We start from the raw sequence: 23,987 nt of genomic DNA, 5'->3' as shown, positions 1-23,987 counted from the left end.
GTAGTTCTACGCCTAGTGCACAAGGACCAAACTCTGCTTTGGTTTCTAGACCACAGATAGCATTGGAACTCTAGGATGCAGAACATCTCTCTGAAGCATTTTGGCCTCTGTTTCTCTAAGCTGGTTGTTGCTGAGATGTAATGAACATGGTATATTATACATGCAGACTGGAGCGAACCTGTGGCAGAAATCATGTCTCATCTCTTAAGAGATTACTGTTAGTGGTGCCTTGGGGGGATCTGTCTCACGTCTCCGCCAGGGATGAGGTGTCCCGCTTTAGGGGATGCGGCAAGCAGAGCCCCCGTGTTGGGGAATAGATACACAGCTGTATTAAAAGCATGATTAATCTATCACAGCTTAAAAATAGGTCAGCCCCTTTGCAAGAGGAATTGTGTATAATGTGTGTTGCAACATGATTATAAGGAAGATGGTCCGATTTTTTTTTTATGATTTTCAGAGAAACTCACAACTGTATAAATGCTATGGTTACCCAGGTTATTTTTAATAGCTAGCCTCAATTATGCTTCACCGTATTGTAAAATCAGAGATGGTGTGAGATCAGTCACTTGCGCTGAGAATGTTTGATGTGCTGTGTAACTGCAGTTGAGATCTGGAACCATAATCTATACAAAATACCTCACAAAGGTTAGCTATTAAAAAAAAAAAAAGTAACGTTCATTGTTGTGGTTTCGTCCAGACAAGAAATTACCCCTCTCTGTGCAAGTTATTTGGAGAAATGTGTGCTGTTTGCCTTTCCAGATACTACTTTGTTCCTTTCTGGTGACTTTTAAATATCAAAAGACAACAAGAAGCCATTAAAAATGTGTATGTGTATATATCTTTGGCTGTGTCTGGCTCTCCATTATTAAGTGCATAGCTCTAAGTGCGTAGTTCTTAGAATTTTAAGTCCGTTCTTCCTGTTCGCTATGCTGAAAACCCACCATGAAGTTATTGTTATTCTTTGCATACATCTTTCACTTTTCTAGCTTTATTCTTTCAGAAGTAAAGTTGCTATGGTGTGAGAATGATGGGCAGCAAGACGTTTGAATGTGTGTATTGGGTAGGGTCGTGTTATCTAGGTACCATATGTTGTAAAGATTACATTCAGAGTTTGTGTTAGGAAAGGCTATTGCATTCACCAAGGCTCTGTACTAAGCAGAATGATTGTTGCAGGTGTGACTATAAAAATGTTTAATTTATTGTTGTATAATTCTAGTGTTCTGTATTTAGAATGAGTTTAAAAGTATACTCCTGACTGATGCGGTAATTAAGGTATTCAGCTTTGGTTTTCGACAATATGGTCCGGTTCTTACATTCACAGTTAAAATCTCATGGTACTTCATGGGTTGTTTCTGTTCCTCAAATCCATGCAACCGGTATAAACATTTTATGAATTTTTTTTAAATGCATCACTCAAATACATGGTATTTTGCCTATAAACGACAGGTTTAATGCTGAATGACTAATATCCTGTAAAATAACAGAGCTAGAGAGAGCTTTTTAAATACAAATGTTTTAATACTCCATAGCGCTTAGAGTTAATGCATGTCTCTTGCCTACATCTACTGCAAATTTCAACACATACTGTTCATCTCTCTTTTTGTTGTTGTTTTTGTCTATTGCTATTTTATGCATGAGAAAGTTCTTGTTTTCTACTCTGTGCTTGGCTGGCTTTTTCTTTTTTTGTTACTTAGTCTTGTGTTTGTACTGATTGCTTTTTTGCATGCAAATTACAGAATGTCATGGAAATGAGAGAGCTCTGAAAAAAAAGGAAAGATAATGCTGAGTTCCAACTGTCTTTTGTTTGTGTGTAAGTGTGTAAAATATATGACATGGAAATATTTTCAGAATGGCCTTTGACTTTCCTTCTGGTGTATATTTCTATTACTCAGTAAAGGAGCGGGCATTTTTCCCATTGGAAAATATAATGAATTTATTAATACTTGTTAATAATACATGTGGTGGGCATGAAAGAATTTTGTCTTGCTATCCATTTATAGAAATAAGGAATTATGATATTGTGTGTCTTGCCCAAGCTAAAACTTTTAATTCCATCTTCAATGCAACTTTTGTATACTGTGCAGGAAACCCTGGCCCCACTGAAATCAATGGCAAAAATAATTGTCTTCAGTTGGTCTTGGGTTTCACTCTTGTTTCTAGTTTACATATGGATTTTCATGTTTCTTTACAAATATCTCAGCAGGTAGTCAAAGGTTTCAAGGGAATCTATGATTCTATTTAAAAGAGAATGTAATGAGTGTGTCAAAAAAAAAAAAAGGAAAAAAAAAAAGAAAAAAGAGAAAAGCCAAACTCACGCTTATCTCTGTAAAGCATGAGATTAAATGGTTGAACTTAGAAATATGTATTAGCATTTCATAGAAAATATTGTTTTAACCAACTGTCAAGACATGTATTAGCCACCTTTATTGCATCAAATGCAAGAGGTAATTTGGCAGTTCTTGTCTCCACTGTTCCTAATAACAACAACAAAAACCCAATTAAATTAAGTGGATAAATATAGTTTATGGTGGGTATGCTTTTAGTAAACAAGCTTTGATTCTTCATTTAAAAACAATAAAGCACTGGGCACTCTTTGATTCTTGTGCTAGATGTTTCTAATAGCCATACCCCCTAGGGAAGGTTTTGCTGTAATGTTTGAAAAGTATAATGAAAAATTGGTTGTTATAAACTAAGATTTCCCTCCCTGCAAATGTTTTTCTTGAAACGTCCATGGGAATTTAATATTCACTGTTTTTTTCCTCAGTCTTGTATATTCTTGAATTGTCTTTTTTCCTCCATTTTCTCCGTTCTCAATCCTAGGTCCCCTTACAAAGAAACAGACAGATGATTTAGGTGATAATGACGGTGCTGAAGATGAAGGTATTTTTTTTGCCGCCAAACTGATTTGCATGACAAGGATCCCTGAAAATCTTTTTTCTCCCCTCTTTTTTTGACTTCTTGTCTTCTTTTGAAGAGTTTTTTTTTTTTTAATTCCCATTTTTGATGTGTTTTGTCTTCTTGCTTGTTGTTATATATATATATATATTTTTAATTTTTTTAAAAGAAAGAATGTTGTTAAGTTCTACGTTTTGATACAAAACAGTAACAATATTTGAGGAGGGTTTTTTGTTTTCTTGAAATGGACTTTTGATATGTTGCATCCCACCTTTTGACTGAATTTTGTCCATACTATTTAAACTAACACTCTTTTAAAGTTTCTCTGTACACCTTTTTGCATGTTTTCTAACCCTATGTATTTCACCAAGTACAAAGATGTTTCTTTTTTCACTGACTGATCTCAGTTTGATAAACATGTAAAATGTTGTCTTTATAAAAGGAAAAATACAGAAAATTCTTAGAAAGTGTCTCTTAAGCAACTGAATTTCCCCAAATACAAAACCTTCTGCATTCACGTTGCCATGAACAAATATAAATAAATGCAGGACTACCCTACCTGCCTGTAGGAGAGAGGTAGCCCCAGAATGGTAGGAGGCAATATTTGCAGCTGATGAGGCTCTGCTCAGCACCAGTGAATTCGGTGAAGCGAAACCGATGTCATCGAAAGGAATCTGATCCCTTCTGTTTTCTCCAAGCATAGAAAGATGCCTATCTGCTTGTGCTCACCCTTAGAAAACCATATTACTAAGTAACACGGAAAGTTTGAAATGTCAAGCATATTATTCTGTTTATGAATTATGTCTGTTAATCATATAAGCTATGCAGATTTGATATTTTTTCAGGGTTATGAAAATGGTAACAAGGGGCTCTTTCTCCTGAGCGGTCTCATCCCTTCAAGTAGACGTGCTTCAAAATTCTGAATCTTAAACACATACTTTATATATTTTATGGTCAATGTGTAAAACAAATTACCGTCTAGGACTGGTAGAGTTGCTGCTTGCTTCTCTGATAATATCTGGGATTTTTTTTTTTGCCAGATAATAAGATGAAGCTTAACTTGTAAACTGCAAGACTCTTAATGAAGGAATTTTTCATCACACTACATCAACTGTTTTACTCAAACAGAAACGTGCAGTCTTATCACAAAAGATGAAGGAAAGCAAATATGAGCATTTAACTTGTTACTCAATAACTGAACAGAGACTTTACAAATAAACCCACAAATTTATACGTCTGGTTTGTCATCCTCTACTGAATGTGTATGTTAAGCAAAGGAATGAAAGCCCACCAGTTGGCTCAAGATTTGAAAACTTAATTGAGATTGTCCTTTGAAAGCTCTTACATTATTCAGACCTAAGTGTGATAATTCAGATCCCCTTAGCTCTATAAGGCTAAGTCACTTTTACATTAGTTCATGACAAAATATTGCAAGTGGCGTTCCTGTGTATTCCGGAGGACCTGTGATATTGAATCAGCCATTGTAAAAGTTACTCTGTCTTGTCTTAATAATACGTTTTAAGAAACCATTTGAAACCTGGGTTATTCATCCAGTGGACCTTAATGGCTCTCCTAAATTGCTGTATAATTGCCAAGACAGATGCTAATGGCTTAACGTTTGTTGAGTCCTCCTCTGCTTGGACACATCTAAAAGAGACTACTCAGTTTGCTAAAATTCAGCAGAGAGCGGTTGCTGTCAGAAGGCGCTTTAGTACGTAGAGTCAGATGAGAGCAGGGATCTCAGGCTTTGGAGAAGAAGCATCCATGTCAGAGAAAACCCCTTTCCCACACTGACAATTGTTGGAGAGAAAGGAGTGTAAGAACACAGCAGTCAAACTAAGGGGGAAGAAACACATTTACAACATTAATAAGTGTCTGTAATTTATAGGACTGGGATTAATTTTCTCTGGCATACAAGTGACAGGTTTTTTTTCTCCTTTCCATGCCAATAGAAGAATGCAGGCGATAATTAGACTTTCACTGCTTCTGAGAGTCAGAGAGGCAGGGCAAATTTAAATTTCTATGATCAATAGACACTGAAGGCTGCTGGGTTGGTAGAAACCCTGTCATCTGAGGCTCTGTTTCACTGTCCCGCAGTGGAGGAGCAGTATCGGGTGGTCAGACCTGCATTTTGTGAACCTGCTCTTCTGCCCTGGAACTCTAGCACTTGTTGCGTATGCAGAACTGCAGAATTCACAAGCTTCATCGTACGTATTTGGTTATGAATAACAGGAAAGAGAGAGGCAAAGCAAAAAGCCACCTTAGCTGTCTAGATTTCTGCCAACCTGTCTGTCAAGCCCCGTACCTTTTGCAGTATGGTAGGTTTTGCTCAATATAAAAACCTACAAACAAATAACTGCTGACAAAATAGAACAAATACCAAACTGGATGAATGATGAAGTTGAAATATTAGGGAAATTGGGCTATACACAGTGAAAAGCAACTGTGTCGTATAACCATAGAATCCATGCTGCACAACACCACCCGGTGATTTCTAAAATGCCCAGAATGGTCTCTGTATTAAGAGACTCCGAGCTCCCATGTCCATTTCTTGTTATTATGCCTTTCTTGAAGAAAGATCTTTCATAGCAGCTCCTTGGATCAAATGCCTGGAAAGTATTCTGTATTGTGTCACTCAAATATCAGAGTTTGATTAGAAAATTTCAATTTAAAACAGAGTTCAATAATCCTACTCCCATCTGCTGCTACATGTCACTACCACAGTGTTGCGGTCCAAACCGTGCCAGCACAAGCACTGGAATCAGTAATCAAATTTTGGATCTCTGGCATGCACTGCAAGCAGTAGACCAGGCTTAATTAGATCATTTTTCATTTTTGTTTTCAAAAGACCCAAAGGCAGTAGTGCACATTACCAGCTAATGATCTGCAAATTTGCTGTTTAAAAAATGAAGGTGTTTTCAAATTCTATGAGTGTGAAATGTGTGAAAAGTCAGAAACTATAGGAATGTCTTTTTTCCCCCCAGTCTGGATGCATTCTTGTTTCTGTTTAACCCTTTCATGTCTACACTTGAAATTGCTTACCTGTTTTTTCAATAAGCATTGAAATACTTGAGCGGGCACCAAAAAAAGAGTGACAAAAGCACCTGCAACCAGTGAGCGCTGGGGCTTCCCCTTTTTATAGCAGTGTTGGATTTGCCTATTTGCTGACATGCAGGTAACAATGTCTAGTGTAGATGCAAGATTTAACTGTTAAGTTGCTCAGCAGTTGAATAAATTGTACCTTCCCCAGTCTAGGAACAAGACTTAGTTTAAAAATATTTTAATCTAAATATCCTATCTCAGTCTTAATTTTAGTAAGATAATAATTTAGGTTCATTTAATTTGGCTGTAGCAAAAAACAGTGACCCTTTATGCACCCTTAATTTCTATATGCTATAATCCTTAGCATGACTTAAAATACAGCAACACAATTCATTAATCAGCCTGTGGCACTCGGGGATCAGAACTGGACTTCTAGGTAGTTAGTTCTGTATGAAATATCTACGAAGGATTGCTCACAAATGAATTCTTATCATCCACTATTCTGTCAGACGCACCTTACCTAGCGCATCAATCTGTCAATCTTAGATGCTTATTTAGTCCCCAGTGCTATTTGCGCATCTCAATTTTTAACGTGTTCAGTCTCGCAGCATCCCTCTGCGATAGAGGAATGCTATTATTCCACTTTTAGAAATGAGAAACACAGACGCTGAGTTTGAGGAGTGCAGGCACCACGTCCATAGTAAAGCAGGGAACCGAGAGTACACGCCTCAGAAGCGGGGTCTGCACTGTAATTGCTAGATCTTTCTACTCTTTCCCATCTCTGTTCCAGTCTCTCCTGTGAAAAAGGAGACAGATTAGGAACAGATGTTGCTGTTTGTTCACAGGCTATAACTGTGATGATTCTGATCATTTAGTCTGATGCTCTGTCTTACATGGGCTATTGGACTTCATTGACTGAAGGAAGTTCTTGGTCCAGAGCATGTTCTAAATCAAAACAAACAAAAATTCACTCAGATTTTAAATTGCTAATGAAGCAGAAGGCATCTGCAAATGCCTTCTTATGCTTAGCAGACTCTGTAGCATCATTGGCGCAAAAAAACGCATTTCAGAATTGAGGATCTTCTCCAAAAAAACCCTATCACTCCATTAGTATTAAAATAGACTAGGTTGCTAAGTTTAGCATTTCGTCTGCTTGCAACTGTCATGGTAAGAAATAGGGAGAGAAACAATCTTTCCGTCTGGCACTAGTTGTACATTTTTCGGACTTCAGAGATCAGTAAACAGCAGAACACATTTGTCTATCTTGCAAAGCAACCACATGCTCCAGCCTTAATTAGAGCCTCTAATGAGTTCCAGCCAGGCTGGAGTAGTACAGATCTTTCCACTGTGGGTGAACTTGTTGACTGATACACACAGACATGTTCATGATTCCTGTTCATCCCGTCACCCATGTTACTTCTGTGATTCCAACTCCCAACTACAGATTCCAGTGTCACTTGCATATTAAATTTTGCTGATTATATTTTCCCTTTACGCTGAGAACCTCAGTTCAGATTATCTCGAATTTTTGTAGTGATGCTATTAATACTTGAAAACATGCATAGTAAAAATTCTGACAGACCTTTGATTTAAGCACCTCTCCAGGGCTCCATTATACTTTTAGCACTGCCAAGCATTGCTTGTGCAGTGAAAAGTCTGTCAGCTTTTGGATTTCTAACCATCATCTTTTAATAATTTAAATTTACTACCTACCTGGCTATTGAGGTCCTGCTCTAATGAGAATCTGCTCCAGCTGCTTACCTGTAAAAGCCTATGTCTCTTTTAGTGTTAGAATATACATTCACGTAGTCCTTCATCAGGATCCCAAATGACTTTCAGGTGAAGGTAGTTACGTGTTTGAGAGTGCACAAAATGATCCACTGGTTTGACAGATACAAAAACAAACAGAAAAGCAAAATTCTATTTGTCTGAAACTTGATGGTCCCAGGCTCTATTATAAAATATGAAACATGTCTAGAACCTCACTGCCACTCCTAAATGAAGTTCAATATGTACTGTAATAGTCTCAGGACGTCTAGTTTTATATTGCATGTTACAAACATGACATTAGTGGATGTTTACGTGTTAGCACTGATAAGTGCACTAGCTTATTAAGATAGCAGTGCATCTATGAGGCATCAGATAGATTTGAACTGAAAGCTCAAATACTGGTAAAAGGCTTTTACATGATTAAAAGTTGCACTGATTAGTATCAAGCTCTACTTAATAATTTAGGATAAAAGCTTATGGAAGAGCTATATGTACATCCATATAATATTCCACGTAAGGAACATACAGGTTTTACAGTAACCAATCTAAAAGTTTTCCACTGTTCTTCTGCTGTTTCGTCTTCAAATAACAAGATTTACTTAATACTCTACATCAAAATGTCACAAATTTAAAGCATTTAGAAAAACACTGCATGTGACATCTGTGCTAAACTAATTATATTTTTCTGCTAAGTTGTCTCCAGGTAGGCTTTCTTCTTTTCCTATTTTGGTTGTTCCCTGCAAATTACACTTGTTAGGCCACGTGGCCAATTCACATCAGCTTCAAATGACTGAAGCTATAATTATGTTTTGCTATATATGACAACTGTGACTGGTGTTCACAGTCAGACCTGGTTCCCTGTTGTGTGATGTAACAAACAGAATAAAAGACAGCCCTGTTCCTAAATTGCCTGTACTGTAATTAAGACCAGACATAAAAACTGGATGCAACAAACATTAGAAACGTACAGCAGAGAGGAGATGATGGAAATCATAATAAGAAAGTTCATGTACGTGTCATATAAATACTATCATTCTCTGTTATACAGTAAGATTTAGATGTTTTATGAACTAGCAATTTAAAGCTAAACAAATCACAGCACGGAAAACTTATCGTCTGTGTGAATAAAAACAGCAGAGTTAAATTTGAGAAGGATTTTGAACAGCACTATCCCTGCATATGTCTCTGAAAATATTCATGCATCTGCTTTTTAATTAAAGCAACACTTAATAAAATGCAACGAGTAGTACAGTATGCAACTACATTAAATTAAATCAGTATGTCAGTCTACACTTCTTGGCAGACATGTCACATTTGCACCCCAATTCTTTTAGGCCTGTTCAGAATGAGTTAGTTACTGCCACAAATATCTGTTAATCTCTGTAAGACAGTGTAACTACAGTTTAGCGAGACCACTCCAGCTCGTGAGCAGAAAGGACTGATAGCAGCCAGTAGGAACAAAATGAAAAAGGTATCAAATCATTTAGGGTCAGGATTTGAAAAGAATCCAAGTGCCAAAATCTCAATTATTTTCTTCATTGATTTGGACACATTTTTAAAAGTGCATCGTTCTGCCACTTTTGTACCAATACGGAGTTTCTCCTCACAGAGTATTATCTTAATACTTCCTCCATCTGAATTTTAAAGGATTGACAGTTTTCATGGGGGTACATTTACTGTCAGGTAGGAATCAATTCTTGATTATGGTCTGATATTTTATTTTTTCTCTTCGTTTGATCTTATTATTTAATAAAATCCCCTAGTTAATAATGTCTGTACTTAAATGGTGCTCTCCCAGCTGAGTGTTTGCAGCTTCCAAATATTCCTTGCTATAAACTGCAATTGATATGAAACCGCTGACTGTAAAACCAAAATGCAGTGATCTCTCTTCCTCGTGTGAAGAACTCCATAGCTTCTATATAATCCATAGGCCAAAGTCCCACTAGGCTCACCTGAATACTGCATGACCTCACAGACGTCTCCAGTACTTAGACAGCTGCCTGAAAAACACACAGAAGCACAATTTTTCTTTTGTAGAAGGGATTTCTCTTAAAACTGATGACTTTGGCAAAGCAGCATGAGGAAAATTCATACTGCACGTCATCTGCTTTGACAGGACGCATGGGCAGAGCTGAAAATGTCTTTCTTCATCTGCCTGTAATCTTTACAGGAATTATCAGTAGTAGGAAATAACAAAAGTATGGTATAGACAGAATTTTCTCAAAGAGTCGCTTCTTTATTTGTCAGATTTTACTCGTAAATGCATGCTTCCTTTCTCAGATAAAGGACACCTATTCTTTTCTAAACATCCCAATATTATTTTCCAGATAAACAGGCCAGTACTCCCAACATTTCATTACTGATCACAGTTGGTGCTCTGTAATTCTATGTAATTTTAATTAAAGAAGAATTCTGAGACAGTCTCCCCCTGTGCTACCACCAAGCATACAATTAACTGTGTACAATTTCTGCTGGGAACAGTCACACGGTGGTTTCAGATTAATAATTTATTATCGCTTCCATATTTGTATCCAAAAAAAATAAAAGGAAGCATAGACTATGAACAAATGATCTACCGCGAAGAGTATATGAATTTGAAAAGACTTTGTTCTCGGTGTAGGTTTTGAACCTCAGGAGCTCATAATTCTATCCTATGGCCCATGAAGATAAATAATCTCCTTAGCTTTACACTCTGAAAATTGCGTGTTGGAAAGCCCTTACCATATGCTTGAGTGAGGAAAGCAAAAGAAGCAATTTCATGCACAACCTTTCATCATCCTTTTGGTCTTGAATAAATGATTGTTCTAGTACTTCCAATATTGAAGATCCAGTTTCTGATCTTGACTCTTCTGGCGTTTTCTTCAAATTAGAATCAGTATCAAAATAATAATAGCAACTGGCTTTCTATAAACAGACGCATCTGTGGCGATCTTTCTCAGCAAATTCAAAAAGCAGGACTTTTTAGTGTAACTGCCCTCACCTAGGTGTATTTACAATGCTTCAGAAACGATTCAAACAGTTCTACAGAGAGCTTACTTGAAAGCATCTTAACTAAGATTCCTCCAAATCAGAGGAGTAAACAATACATCTGAGGCTTCTTCAGATGCTGAAGTGTGTAATCAGAGAAGTCACTTGAATACTGTCATAATGACAAAAAATGTCTTCAAATCAGAATACGCGGTACAGTTCCTCATTGGGAAGTTTTCATATCCTCTCTTGCTATTGTCTTCTTGATTTTTCGGGACTATTAGGAATGGAATATTGTGACTTGGGCAGAGGAAAAGACTCAGGAGCCTAGTAAATGAGATCAAAATACAACTTAATCCAGATGTAAAAGTTTAACTTTGTACCTGAGCTGATTTCTTTCCAGTCCAACAGAAAGAATCTTTTTAAAAAACATATTATCCCATCATTAGCTGTTGCTTTGAATTGGTACTTTGAATTGAACTTTTCTCACGTCAAGCAGTGGTATGCAGATATTCAAAACTTTATTTTGAGTGGATGCATCAATTTGTAAATAGGACTATTTGGGGGGGGGGGGGGAGGGATGGAGGATACCCAGATCAATGTCTTTGTTAAAAAGAAACTCAAAACAATATGTCAATATATAATTTTGTTGTCTGAGAGAATGGCAGAGCTTCTAAGATTTAAAATCATTACCTGCATTCAGTATTACTTTTGAGAACCCTACAACTTGTTTGAATGCAGGGTGGGGATTTATAAACATTGTTCCAGGCAACTATTTTTTCAAATATAACATACCGTTCTTTTTACAGTGTAGTAAAATAAGAAGTACCCACGCTCCTTAAAATTCAGACTACCCAGGTTACAAATAATGTCCATTTGAGGTCTAAGTGTTAAACAGTTTCCATGTACTTTTTTGAAAACTTGGACTTCAAACTTATCAGAAGACAGATGTTTACACGCCCTTTTTATAAACTATTGATCTTACCATACTGGAAGCAATCAACAGTTTACGTATGAGCAGAAATCTTGGTTATCTTAATATGGTGAATCGCCTTTCACTAAGCGAACAGAAAGATGGACTGAGCTTTCAGAAGTGTTTAGACTTTGCCTAAATGAGCTCACATGATGTTACTAAACGTTTTATGTCAAATTCAGCAGAAACAGAATCAGACTACTGTCCCGTTGCATTTGAGCAAACATGTTACCATTTTCGATTCCTTTCTACTTTTCTGAAGCCAAAAACTGTTTTAGAAATAAGAACTTTAGTTACAAGAAAGCCACAAAGAAACACTTATGCCCACCTGCCCTTTTTCTTATGTAAAAGATGTTGCTTGAGAAACACTTCAAGAAAAATAACCTCACTAAAAAAAATTAAAATATTGCATGTATCTATTTTGGTACTTTCTTGAGATAAAATGTGTCTTAATATTTTTTCCAGACATTCGGGACAGTGGGGGACCTAAGCCTGTGATGGTGTATATTCACGGAGGGTCCTACATGGAAGGCACTGGAAATTTGTATGATGGCAGTGTTCTAGCAAGTTATGGGAATGTGATAGTCATCACAGTCAACTATCGCCTTGGGGTACTTGGTAAGAAGCTTTCAGCTTTCCGTTAATCCCTGCTATCTGCAATGCAATTCATGTTATACATGAGAATGTATTTAAAAAACAAAACAAAACAAAAAAACAACACCAAAAAAACCCAACAAGAACAGCAACAACTTGTTTTATTTTCTTTGTCAAATGAAAGGTTTGTTTTCTGTGGATGAGATACTATGGCATTGCAAGTATTATCTGGAAGAACCTGCTGTGTTTTTAGCGGTATGGAACAGGTGTTCTGATTGTTGAGCTGTTCAGACAGAAGAGTTCCTTTTTCTTTTTCTGTGAGTAACAGTGATGTTTTACTTCATGGGCAGGTAAATTAGATTTTTTTGAACACAATGTTATATCATCAATTATTGGGTTTTCTTTTGGAAGAGACTAAGTTTTGATTACCGTGATTTTTTCATGCTCTGAAAAAGCTAAGGAGGTTACGAAAACATTATTTAATAAGAGCTGTACTTTCTACCTGTTTTATGCTTCAGTGTGGTTTTGAAAAGTGTTATGGATATAATTCAAATACGTCCAGTATTTCTTTCCTAGGCCAAATTAGAAAGCGAATAGAGTTACTTTTGATTGTTTCAAATATAGTGAATAGGCTGATTCTGTTGTTAGACTTGTGTGGTATCCCTCTGGTAGCTTGTATTTCTAAAAACATTAGACTTTGCTATTTGTTCAGTGTACTCACGTGATACAAGTTTGCCAACTCTTGAGAAAATATGGTTGCTGATTTTTTTCTTCTGTGTATTCTACCAAAATGTTGCGTATTAAGACTCCCGAAAGCAGGAGTTCAATTCTGGGATATTATGGAGGTTAGTACAGTAACTTCAGAACATACATAGGTATAAGGGTATCCCCTGTAACATCTGAAGTGGTGTGATGAGCCAGGCGTCGTTCACAGCAGTGAGTTGGTTCTGAAGACGTGTCAACTGTATTTTCAATTCGTGGGCATCAGCAATGTCCGCTGCTCTGGTTTTCTTTGGTGCGGTCATTTTATTTCATCATTGCTCTGTTTCTTTGTGCTTTGAATTCAGTTAGCACAATCCCCAAATTCATTAGTTCTGGGTTGCTCGTCTGGGTAATTTTCTTCCAACAGTTTCGTTTTGGTTAAAAATTTGACATCTGAAAACATTTCAATTTTGGGGGGAGAGAATGGATTTTGACTTTAGATTTTGAAACTTCATCCACTATAGTGTGTGTGACAAGGGACTGAATCATTTCCAGAAAGATCGTTACTATTTTTTGCTGGGTTTATCTCCTTAGTATCCAGTTGTAGGCTTCATTTGTGATGTACTTTAAGTAAGGAAATTCTGTTATTTTGTATGTTTTTCTCTTTCCTCCTGTGTTCCAATTTATGTAGTGACTTCAAGTCCTTGGGCACATATTAGTGCAGCAGTTAATAATCTGTAATCTCTGCCTCTAATCAACCGCTTTGTTTTTTCACCAGTGCTCTCCTCTTTGATGTTTCAAACCTCATTTATCTGTATTATATGCCAGTAGGGTATTCTGTCCAGTAATACAGAATCCATTATCTGAAAGCAGTGTTTATTTTTGTAAATTATTTAGCTTAATTCCTGAATAACTTGTAGTTGCGGTGTTTGAAAGTGCTAGTTGCTTGAAAAATGAAAATTAATTCACCTTCCTTGACAGTAATGGCTTTTCTACTTGTAATTTAACACCGATCCCTGAGGTAACCCACTGCTAACATCTTACTGAGCTTAGGAGGATTTCATTTGTGTTCCTGGTTTTGTGGTTCTTTGGACTTTGTAGTCTTTACAGATCCTCAAGGGGTAGGAAGCTAATTTTCTTTTAAGTGAGACCTATTACAGTAACGCCTCTAAACCTCACAGTAGAATCTAGTGATTGGTATGAATACCTGAAACTACTTTCAAACTAACTAAAAATAACCCTGTCTCAGGCTTGCTGGGTTTTCTTAGTGAAATAAATGCATCTGTTAACCACATATAGCAGTCGTCCGTGTATTTTATATCTGGTACAATGCCTACCTGTCACATATTAAATAATGATGACATGACACTAAATAGGCAGTGTAGAAACACCCTAGTAATCAAAAGAGAAAATTTGCACAGTTTGCACTTCTTCTGCCTTTCTTTATGTTTCCTGGTCTTAAGATAGATAGCCTCAGAGTAGAACTTTTGCATAATCATAGTAGATATCAGCTTTTAGTTTTGCTGTTTTGAAACTCTTGTTCATCACTGTACAGCAGAATGTTACCCTTTGTCAGATTAAATAGGATATTGTTTTACAAACACATAGCTGACAAACTCTCAGCTTCCTTTATCCGATCACATCCCATAAGGTGAGAGGTTCAGCGTCACGGTCCATTGCCTGTGGGACACCTGGATCTCACTTCACCACTCTGTAAAATGCCTGGCTGTACAGGGAGAAGTAATATAAGGATTTTTTCTTTTTTCACATGAGAAACGTGAAATGTCCCTACATGATGTAGGGACAAAATAAGGTCTATGTTCTCACTTTCACGTGACCTTTGTTGGTCTGGGTTTCTTGAATCAGTCATTGTGGATATATGTCTTAATATAGACAATCTGTGTGAGTCCTAAGAGTTCTGCCGCCGTTTCACCAAGATTCACACTGTGACGTTTCTTAACGAGAAATCCAGTTAAATAAACGTTTAGAGCTGCAACAGCAACGTTTTCTTCCAGACCCATAGTGGTGGGAAGAGAGGATATGCTGTGATATTAGTTTCCTTACAGTACTGTTATTAAGTCCACAGTAGACAGCTTTTGCTGCAATTCAGATTATTTTTCTGCTTATACTTAGTTGAGACAACCTTTATCGTATAGAATAATCTGCGCAAGGACCTGCATTTTATGGAGATGCAAAATTTGCTTCTAAATAAAATGTTAGAAATCACTTAAAAGTGAAATCCATTTGATAAAGAGAAAACAACGATAAAAATTAAAGTATGGAGCAAGTGCATTTAAAAACCAGCCAAAACCCCAGTGAGTTCCCTGGCCCAATTTTGTCTTTGAAACAAGTCTGAGAATGAAAGTCTGTTAGAATCTTTCCTGAGATAAAGATAAGATGGAAGGGATAACTGTTTGCCCTGGAAAATCAGGGACTACTGAATAAGAAGCCATTGGAAACAGACTGTTTATACCTTCTTTAGATTCTCTTTAAATGCAAGTCTTGTCTAGTGAGGAATACTGCACGAGTAGTCTAATTCCGTTGAAGGACAGCATAGGAGTAAGCGCAGATGTAGATATGGCTTGTTTTTAGGAAAGGACAGATATGAAGACAAGTTTGGATTTTGAACTCAACTAATTTGAGACTTCAAATGTTTATTTAAAATATCTCCAACTGGTAAAAAGCAGGAGCTTTTTATTTAAATTTCATAAAAGAAACGTAAAAGGATTATAAAAGGAGCCTATTTAACATCCATAAAGGATCGTGATAGATTTAATACTGCTAGTGCTATTTTCTGTGTTCTTTCTTATGAAAGATTTATTTAGAAAAGGAGAATGCTTTGGGTCAGCATTGGCTGCTACCTCTTTTGCTCTCAAGAGGGGAGCAAAAGGAGAGAGCTGGTTTGTGCTAACTGCATCTTCATTCCTTCATTTTATTAATTTATACTTCTTGTTCTCAATTATCTTTTAACCACAGGACTTTAATAGAACAGAAAGAAACATTTTTAATGCAGCTCACAAACTGAACTGGGGGATGGAAGGATGAGTCACAGGAATCTCTAGGTTAAGCACTGCTTTAAAGTTCCCATTTTTTCCCCTTTAAGAGGCAGTGGTTTTCCCTACAGAAACAATGAATTGTCATTCCAAAGGTCTGGCTTAAAAGGTGATAATAAAGACAAAGGAAAAATTATATGTATTTTGTATCTTCTATTTGTCATTCTCAATGTCTGCATTGGGAAGGCAAATGTTCTGTAACCGTAAGACCTCAATTTATGCCAAAATGGAAGCACACACATAAGTGAGATTGCTTTAGTTTGCTTTCTTTAATTGTAAACAACCTTCCCTTTGGAGGAGAGTATTGGGGCCGTTGCTGTCATTTGATCTTTTATTTATTTTGTCACCCTTTAGCTGGAGGATATTGACTGGGATTACTGAGTAGAAAACACCTATCCAGGTATTCCACCACTTTGGTCTTTTTGCCAGTTTGTATTTTTAATGCTGAAAGTAAAGTCAGTGCAGCACATTGTTTGAAAGACCTGACATTCTTACTCTTACTGGTACGTCGTTTCCCAAATAACTGCACTGAAATCAACGGGGCTCCTAAGTACAGTGCTGCTCCTTGTGGCGGAGCCTTGTTGCCCAAAATTTGAAATGATACAGTGAGGAGAAAGGGTCCTGGGAAATAGCTACTCGTGCACGGAGCTGCTTCTCAGAAAAGCTGTTCTTAGGTCTGTTGTGTTTTCCAGCCCAAACCTCAGTTTTTCAGTAGTGTGTTGTGCAGTGTGCAACAGGCTATGTTGGCCTGCAACATTCACGTAAAATAAAACTCAGAATAGCGAAACAAAGCAGAACAAAGCAAAAATACCGTCGCAAAAGCCCTTTCCTGCTTTTGTTAAAGCTCTGTTAGAGCTTTATGGATGATGTAGTGACAGAGAATGAGTCCTATTACGCCGTAACATGTTTTGTTGCTGCGTGTCAGAATACATTAGGAAAATACATCAGGTTTGAACATGCATGTTGGTTCTATGCAGAATCATGCCAACCAGCAATATCTTACTGGCTAAAGAGGTACGTGAAATATAAGGATAGAGCCCTGCAGTTAACTGTTGGGCAATCTGTGCCAAGCCCAGCATATTTCTACCATTCTCCATCTTTCTCTTCAGCAAGATATTGCACGTTCCCCAAAGACAAAAAATAACGCACAACCTTCCCTTTCCGAGTAAGTTTATGCATGCGATTTTGTTTCCATTGCTCTAGTAAATCCAGAACGTAGTTTAGTGAACCTTTTCATGGGATGAAGAATTATCTAGTTGACCGTTTCCGGGATTGAACAGAGAGACAAGAATATATTATAATGAAAACTAATCAGAATGACTTGGAAGTACCTGCCCATTTCAGGAGTCTAATTCCATTGTGATTGACTAGAAGGTATCGTCTTGTTTTGTTTGGGTATTTTTCTCTTTCTAAATAGAATAACATACTTCATTTTTTTTCCCAGTGCTTTAAAATTAGATCTGCACTTTTCAGTGTTAATCTAATTTGTCAAACTGATATATCCTTATTTTGGTAATTATTTACTTTGTATTGTTCCCATCACATAGTTTGGGGGTTTTTTTGCTTCCTCTCTCTTCTCTTTATTTTGATGACATGGGAATACTATTGAAAATATTAAACTGAGGATATCTTTTAAATGTGTTTCAAAATCATATATAAAATTTAGACATAAGCTTTTCAAAAATTGCTTCATGTCAAATTAAAGAAAACTTTAGTCAACTTCCTAAAGATAATGTGATGACTTAGTGTTCTGTGCCACTTAAAAGTTTTTGCATATATAACCTATCACGTTCCTATTCTGCAACCCAGAGAGTTGTCTTTCCTTCTGAAAATAAACCTTTTCACTTTAGTAAAAGTAAGCGTCGCCCACTCGTGGCATAGTGACTGTTCCGTGAAAGTAGCAGTGGAATAAGTTTATGTTAGTTAGATATCAAAGGCGATAAAAAATGTGGCAAGATTCTTTTTCCTGCCTTGCTTAGACTGTGGGGTTTTCTTTTATAGTTCACAATTTAATATCCAGTAAAACCGGGAAAATGTTTGATCATTAGCGTCAGTGACAAGCACATCCATTATCTTTTTATGAAACCTTAAAGGTACTGTCAGGAGATGGCATTTTATTCCAGCTTTGCTGTACCACCAAAGGGTCTCTGATGAGCCTCTTTTCTATTATCCATTTCCTAATATGTTTGAGTAAAAATGATAGATGAGCAGAAGATTATATATTATTGCCTAATTAAAAGTACATTATATTGAAAGTAAAGATGGGAAATTAATAGCAAAACACATCAAAACGTGCAGTCAAAAATAATTCATTTAAGCTTTCCGAATTGGAAGAACATGCAGAGAATGTTAATTCATAAACACTTTTGGGGACCCTTGGCAGCTTCCTAACAAGTCTCCTTTAGATATATGAATATTTGGTTGCTTAAAGATGAAATTTTAACATTTTGGGCTTATGCAGTAGGGAAAGCGTCCCCTTCTCTGATCCCACTTTAGCCTTGGGCATCACTGTTTCTTGGTTTGAAGCATTCCAAATGAATTTGATGCCAGATAAATAGAAAAGGTTAAGATAGAAAGCGTACGGCAGTTATCTATTCCCTCTGATGGTGTATTTCACAAGGTTTCATTTATGCATACTTAGAATTCTAAAAATGTATTAGACAATTCTTATTTAATATTGTAAGCAACCCCAGGTCAGCCCAGTTCGCAGGAGGCCCAGGCACAGCTCATCTAGAGTTGCAGTGTCCTAATTTCAGAGGTCCATTAATAGAATTAGCATTCAGATCTCAAACCTGCTGTAATTAATGACATTTTAGTGTCTTTTTTGTGAGCTGGTGCCAGCCAAAGGGAGTCTTGTATGCAGTGAAGCAGAGAAAGGAAGATTGCCACACTTGAATCTGTATCATCAAAATGACAAAATGGACTTGCGGTAAACAATAGGTTATTGACTAGATATGTTTAAAGGGTCAACTGCAGTGCACAGCAGGCAAGATATTTATGAAATGGGAACCCTGAATATATAGTGCACTTTTAAAATGAACCATTTCTTTTCTATTTGGGCTTTTTCTAGCACAGCAAATTGACATTATCCATCTGCTTGGATAGATGGATACACACCGGCTTCTCTATTTTTTAGGGCACAAAGACATCATTTTGTTTGCCATTCAATAGGTTTCTATCTTGGTACAGGTACATTTTAAATAACAGGTTTATTCTAACATTTGTCACTAGACTTCTTTTTTGGTAAACAGAAAAATAACAAATAACAAACTTTAAAACTATTCATTTTGGTGTAAGAGCAGTTTGTGTCATTTCTGTCAAGAGAAATTACTTTTTGGTAAGATAAATTCCCTTGATCAATATTTAATCATATAATAAAAGTATTCCAGTTTTTCCAAATAGCAGATTTATCTTTGAGAGCATAATAAACTTCAACTTGATAATATTTGCAAAATAGCAAAGAAAAAGTGTTCACTGAAGACGAATTATAGATGTCTTACTGCCTCAGAAAAAAATATCAAAATCTTTGACCTTGTTATTCTACATGAAGTTATTTGTAATTTTTGTGATCTAGCTACGTGTAGCTACCTTCGCTTCCTCTAAGTAATATCTGGCCAAATTATTTTTACACCATCACTGATCCCTGTTCAAAACCTCTAATCTACAGTATTACAAATGTTTCAGGTACACAAAATAACTTCTGTTATACACTGTACGTAGTCCTAAGCCTTTGGTTGTTTCCTGATCGAGACCTATCAGAAGCTCAGATTTAGTCTCATCCTTAGAAGCAAACAGAATTTAGGCTGCTCTGCATTTGCCGGGATGCCAAACTTCCCAGGAAAGGATCTATCTTGACTGCAAACCAAGAGGTGGGGATAAATTAGGATTTTTATGCAATCTGTATCTCGCTGCAGGGCTTTCCAACACTGAAATAATCCTCTGAGTTTCCAACATTCTGATTTTCAACCAAGGCAGGAAGACGTTGGGAGATACGCGACAGCTCAGCATCTAGGTTAGATCTGTGCCCAGTCTTGGTGGGCCGGGCACTCCTCACTCACCAGTTTTACAGGGCTATAATTCATGCCCAGAAAAAAGGCAAATGAAGATTCTTTTGACACTTCTGACAGAAGTAGCAGGACAAGTAGACAGCATAGTTCTGAATTCCCAATTCACTGCATTTAATTACATGTATTAAAATAGTCCCAAGTTTTCTGAAGCTTAAATGAAGCACTTCTGTATACTGTGGGGCTTTGGAAGCAATAGATAACTTGACAGGGATTTCAATTGCAAATGTTGCTCTCGTTTTTCACACATTTGAAATGCAGAAAATTGCTCAACTTTTATGTTTTTTCGTGTGCAGACTAGTTTACATATATAGGTACTAGCTCAAATACTGTTCTGATACTTCTTTGATGTAATACCCCAGGATATTTTTGAATCAATGGAATAAGATCTGTATTTTAAGGTTGTAAAAGCACTTCTTTAATGGTTCAAAAGAGTAATGCGAACAATAGAGAACCAAAACTCTCTTGGCAGCAGTACTAGCAAGAGAGGGCCCTAAATTCTTTTTCTTCTGTTTAATGGGTGATCCATGCATAAATGCCTGCCTTAGCCAACGTTCAAAATTCTACAGTAAAATGTAGCAATTTGCATTACTTTCCAATGGAGAATATATAGAAGACTGCATAGTTTGATATACTGTTTTCTTACATCCCCTGATATACTGGCAAATAAATATTATTTTGGTGGAAACTCAATTTGAATACATTACTACATGAAAAACTGCTAGATGAAGGCCTGTGAAAGGCCAGAGGAAATGATGTATATTGGTTAACATCCCTTATTAAGCCGAGTATGAAAATTGCCTTCAAGCAAATATAAATTATAGATACCAACGTATTTGTAGATGTATTTTGTGTATCTCTTGTGTTGTATATGTTGCAAGTGAAATATATTTTTGAAAAAAGAAAAATTATTGATATATCTTAATTAAGTATTTGAAATATCATCTCCGTGTTTCAGGGGGTTTATTGTTGCTCAAAATAAGCAGCAAGACAGAAATAAAAGTTACTGAGGCTTTTCATTGTTTGGCGGTTATTTTTCACTCTTTTTGTGTCAAGTTTCTAGTGAAATAGAATCAAAAAGCGGTGAGCAGACTTTCTCTGAGAGACTCGCTGCACATTCAGGAATTCTGATTTTAAAAATTATTTTTGGTGTATTTTTCCGTCAGCTCTTCAGTGTTTGATTTTATGAAATCTCTGACATTCATTGTCATTTGTTCATCTTCTCAACACTTTCCACCAGGATTTCAGTTGAGGGATCTTACTTTGCCATAGGTATGCTGAAAATATTTACTTTTTTGTACAATCTTATTAATTGATACTGAAGCGTTCATTACAGAAGTACAAAATATAAAGAGAAAAGAGGCATAGTGCCCCATAGGTCCAAATCATTGCAAAAAGAAAAGACAAACGTATCCCTAACCTGTTTGCCTTATTTAGGTTCTAATATGTCATTAATTTGGTAAGCGCTTGTTTGTATCATCTCACTGATTTCAACAGGAAGCATACAGGTAAAATAATTTCCTCAAAAAAAAAAAAAAAGTTTGCTTCCATCTCTACTTGGCGGCATAGTTTATTGCACATTAGTTGATTTGCTTCTATGACTGAAATTTTCCTTTCAACTTTAGCGAAATACTCTAGCTCAACTGCAAATGGCTTTGCGTTTCATCTGTGAGGCTTTATTAAAGCAGTGAGATGCGATCGGGTGTGCTTTCCAGAGCCGTTAATGCGTGCCCCGTGTGTGTTGTGAGGCATGAGGCCAAAGGCCGTGGGCTTTCAGCTACCCGTGAACCATATTAATGACCCTGTGAAATACACTCCTGAGCATCCTAATGCTATTATAATTACTCACTTTATTATTACATGCCTCTTGAAAAAAATTCTCTAAATATTTTCCTTTTGCTTTTATATAGTCCTTAACTAGGAAGGCTAATTTATGGTAGACTGAAAGCGAAATGTTCACAATAAAAGGGATATTACCTTTCTTTTCACCATTTCTATCTGATAATTTAAAATTTTCTTTTTTAACACTTCATGGGCTTGCATATCCTGTGTGTTCAAAGTTTACAAACCATTTCATTGTTAAGTTTCTCCTGTTGTTATTATTAATAGCTGTGTGGATGCACGTGGCTTGGATTTTCTTTATCATTATGTTCTTGAATTTGTATTAAAAAGATAACTTAAAATAGAAATGTACTCACTATTTAATATATTTTCTTTCTAATAGAATAGTATTCACTTAGCATCTACCTTGCTAATATAGATCTTTTCTAATGTGAGTTTCCTTCAGCTGAAGATGTGCTTTAGAAATGTTATTGATAAGTAACAAGATACTACCTGCATTTTCCAGCAACCACAAAATTCAACATCTACGGTAGTGCCCAAATTCCATCTTTGCATTTGTCTCTAAGCTAAATGTTATGGAAGTGATTATCGCAATTTGAAATTCAAGGTTACACTCTTAAATAGCTTTAAAATGATGCATACATTTCCTTTTGCTTTCCTCTCCGTAAGCACGTAATGCTGCGTTTTTTCGTCCTTTGAAACTTGTATGTAGTTTTTGGCTAGTTTCTTTTTATAAATATTTCATAGGTAGTGTTTTGATCTCTGGTTCAAATTCAGTCATGGCAGCAGATGTTTTTGTTGATAAGTTTCTCTTGAAAGTACTGTGTGCAAACAAATTTACAAACAGGAGCACATTCAGTAGGTGTAGTGGAACTGATAATTCTGAAAAAGTATTATCTAAAATAAATGCTCGGTTTTAACCTTTCTTTCTTCAGACATACAAAATATGAAAAAAACTACCGTTACTTGGCTATCAAAGATGTAGCTGAGGGTCAGAACAAGTCTGGATAATGTTAAGGACATTGAAAAAAAGCCCTCCTCTTGCAGACACTGTTGTCTTGTAACCACTTCCAGTTCCAGATGACCATAAACAGGCTCTCTTGCAAAACAGTTGCAAGCAGCTGTCATTAGGAATAATCAGCTTTGCTAGAAGCTTGTCTATTTTTACTAGGACCAACCACAAATAGGAAATGTTATGTGTTTTATACCAAAGAATCAGTGATGACATGTTGTATCCATAGGAGAACCACTCGGTGTGGTGCCTCCGAAGGAGGTGGAGATTCTGTGGCTGCTGCCTAGAGCACCAAAGAAAACGGGGTCTATCTGTTTTTCCTCTGTTATTCCCATTCTTCTAAGCACTTTTGTGGCTCACTGCCGTTGAAGCCTTCACAATGTTCCAGAATGACTCTGGACAAATTTTCACCATTGTACTAGTAGTATGTGGGTCTTTCTCCGCTCTTATATGATTCTCTTGCAACACTCCAACAAAATAATTTTGAAAAATGAGCCCAAGTAGGTTTATTTCACGTTAATGATTGGGCGCTGGCATTTGCCTGATGGAAATAGATAAACCAAGTTCCTTTGTCTGACTCTTTAGAGGAGAGCTTTTGTCATGAGAGTACGCTTTTCATCTACAGAAGCGCTTAGTCAGTCTTTTGGTGCTAAAACTTTTGAGTCCTTTAAAAGCTTTTTCCATCCCATTCTCTGGGGTTCCTCCGTGTATCCTCCCCGGAGATCTGCACGAGTTAGGGAAAGATAATCAATCTCACTCTGAAAGAAACAAAATTGCTTGTGACGATCAATGTGTGCTAATAGTTACTTGTTAAAGTCATCCTGCAAAGTTGCAGAACCCAGCAGAAACATATTCAGAACACGGTTCTTAACTTTTCACTGCCAAGTAAGCAATATGCAGGAAGCCAAAAGAAATTAAAACAAGCTGTGAAGGAGTTTGCTTTTCACTAGCTTCAATTTAAGTTTATATGGAATGAGGAAATTTTTTCCAAAAAAAGAAAATAGAGCCGGACTCTTCTTAGTGGTGTGTCACAAAAGGCCAAGCAGCAATGGGCACCAATTATACAGGAAATT

General features: G+C 36.6%; 1 protein-coding gene across 7 annotated transcripts in view; it reads left to right on the top strand.

Moving 5' to 3' along the window:
• The window catches only part of NLGN1 (neuroligin 1), a 311,277-nt gene that overhangs the window by 97,523 nt on the left and 189,767 nt on the right, over nucleotides 1-23,987 (top strand). For 4 of the 7 annotated variants that reach the window (XM_054205905.1, XM_054205902.1, XM_054205903.1 and 1 more), the window contains 2 exons: nucleotides 2,821-2,880; nucleotides 12,113-12,265. In XM_054205905.1, the coding sequence (XP_054061880.1) occupies nucleotides 2,821-2,880; nucleotides 12,113-12,265 (213 nt within the window). The remainder of the gene's footprint in view (nucleotides 1-2,820; nucleotides 2,881-12,112; nucleotides 12,266-23,987) is intronic. The other 3 variants (XM_054205907.1, XM_054205906.1, XM_054205904.1) reach the window with 1 other exon arrangement.

The sequence above is a fragment of the Rissa tridactyla genome, chromosome 6 (genome assembly GCF_028500815.1).
Source record: "Rissa tridactyla isolate bRisTri1 chromosome 6, bRisTri1.patW.cur.20221130, whole genome shotgun sequence".
Lineage (NCBI taxonomy): Eukaryota > Metazoa > Chordata > Aves > Charadriiformes > Laridae > Rissa > Rissa tridactyla.
Note: the sequence above shows the minus strand (reverse complement) of the source record. Positions and strands in the feature narration are given on the sequence as shown.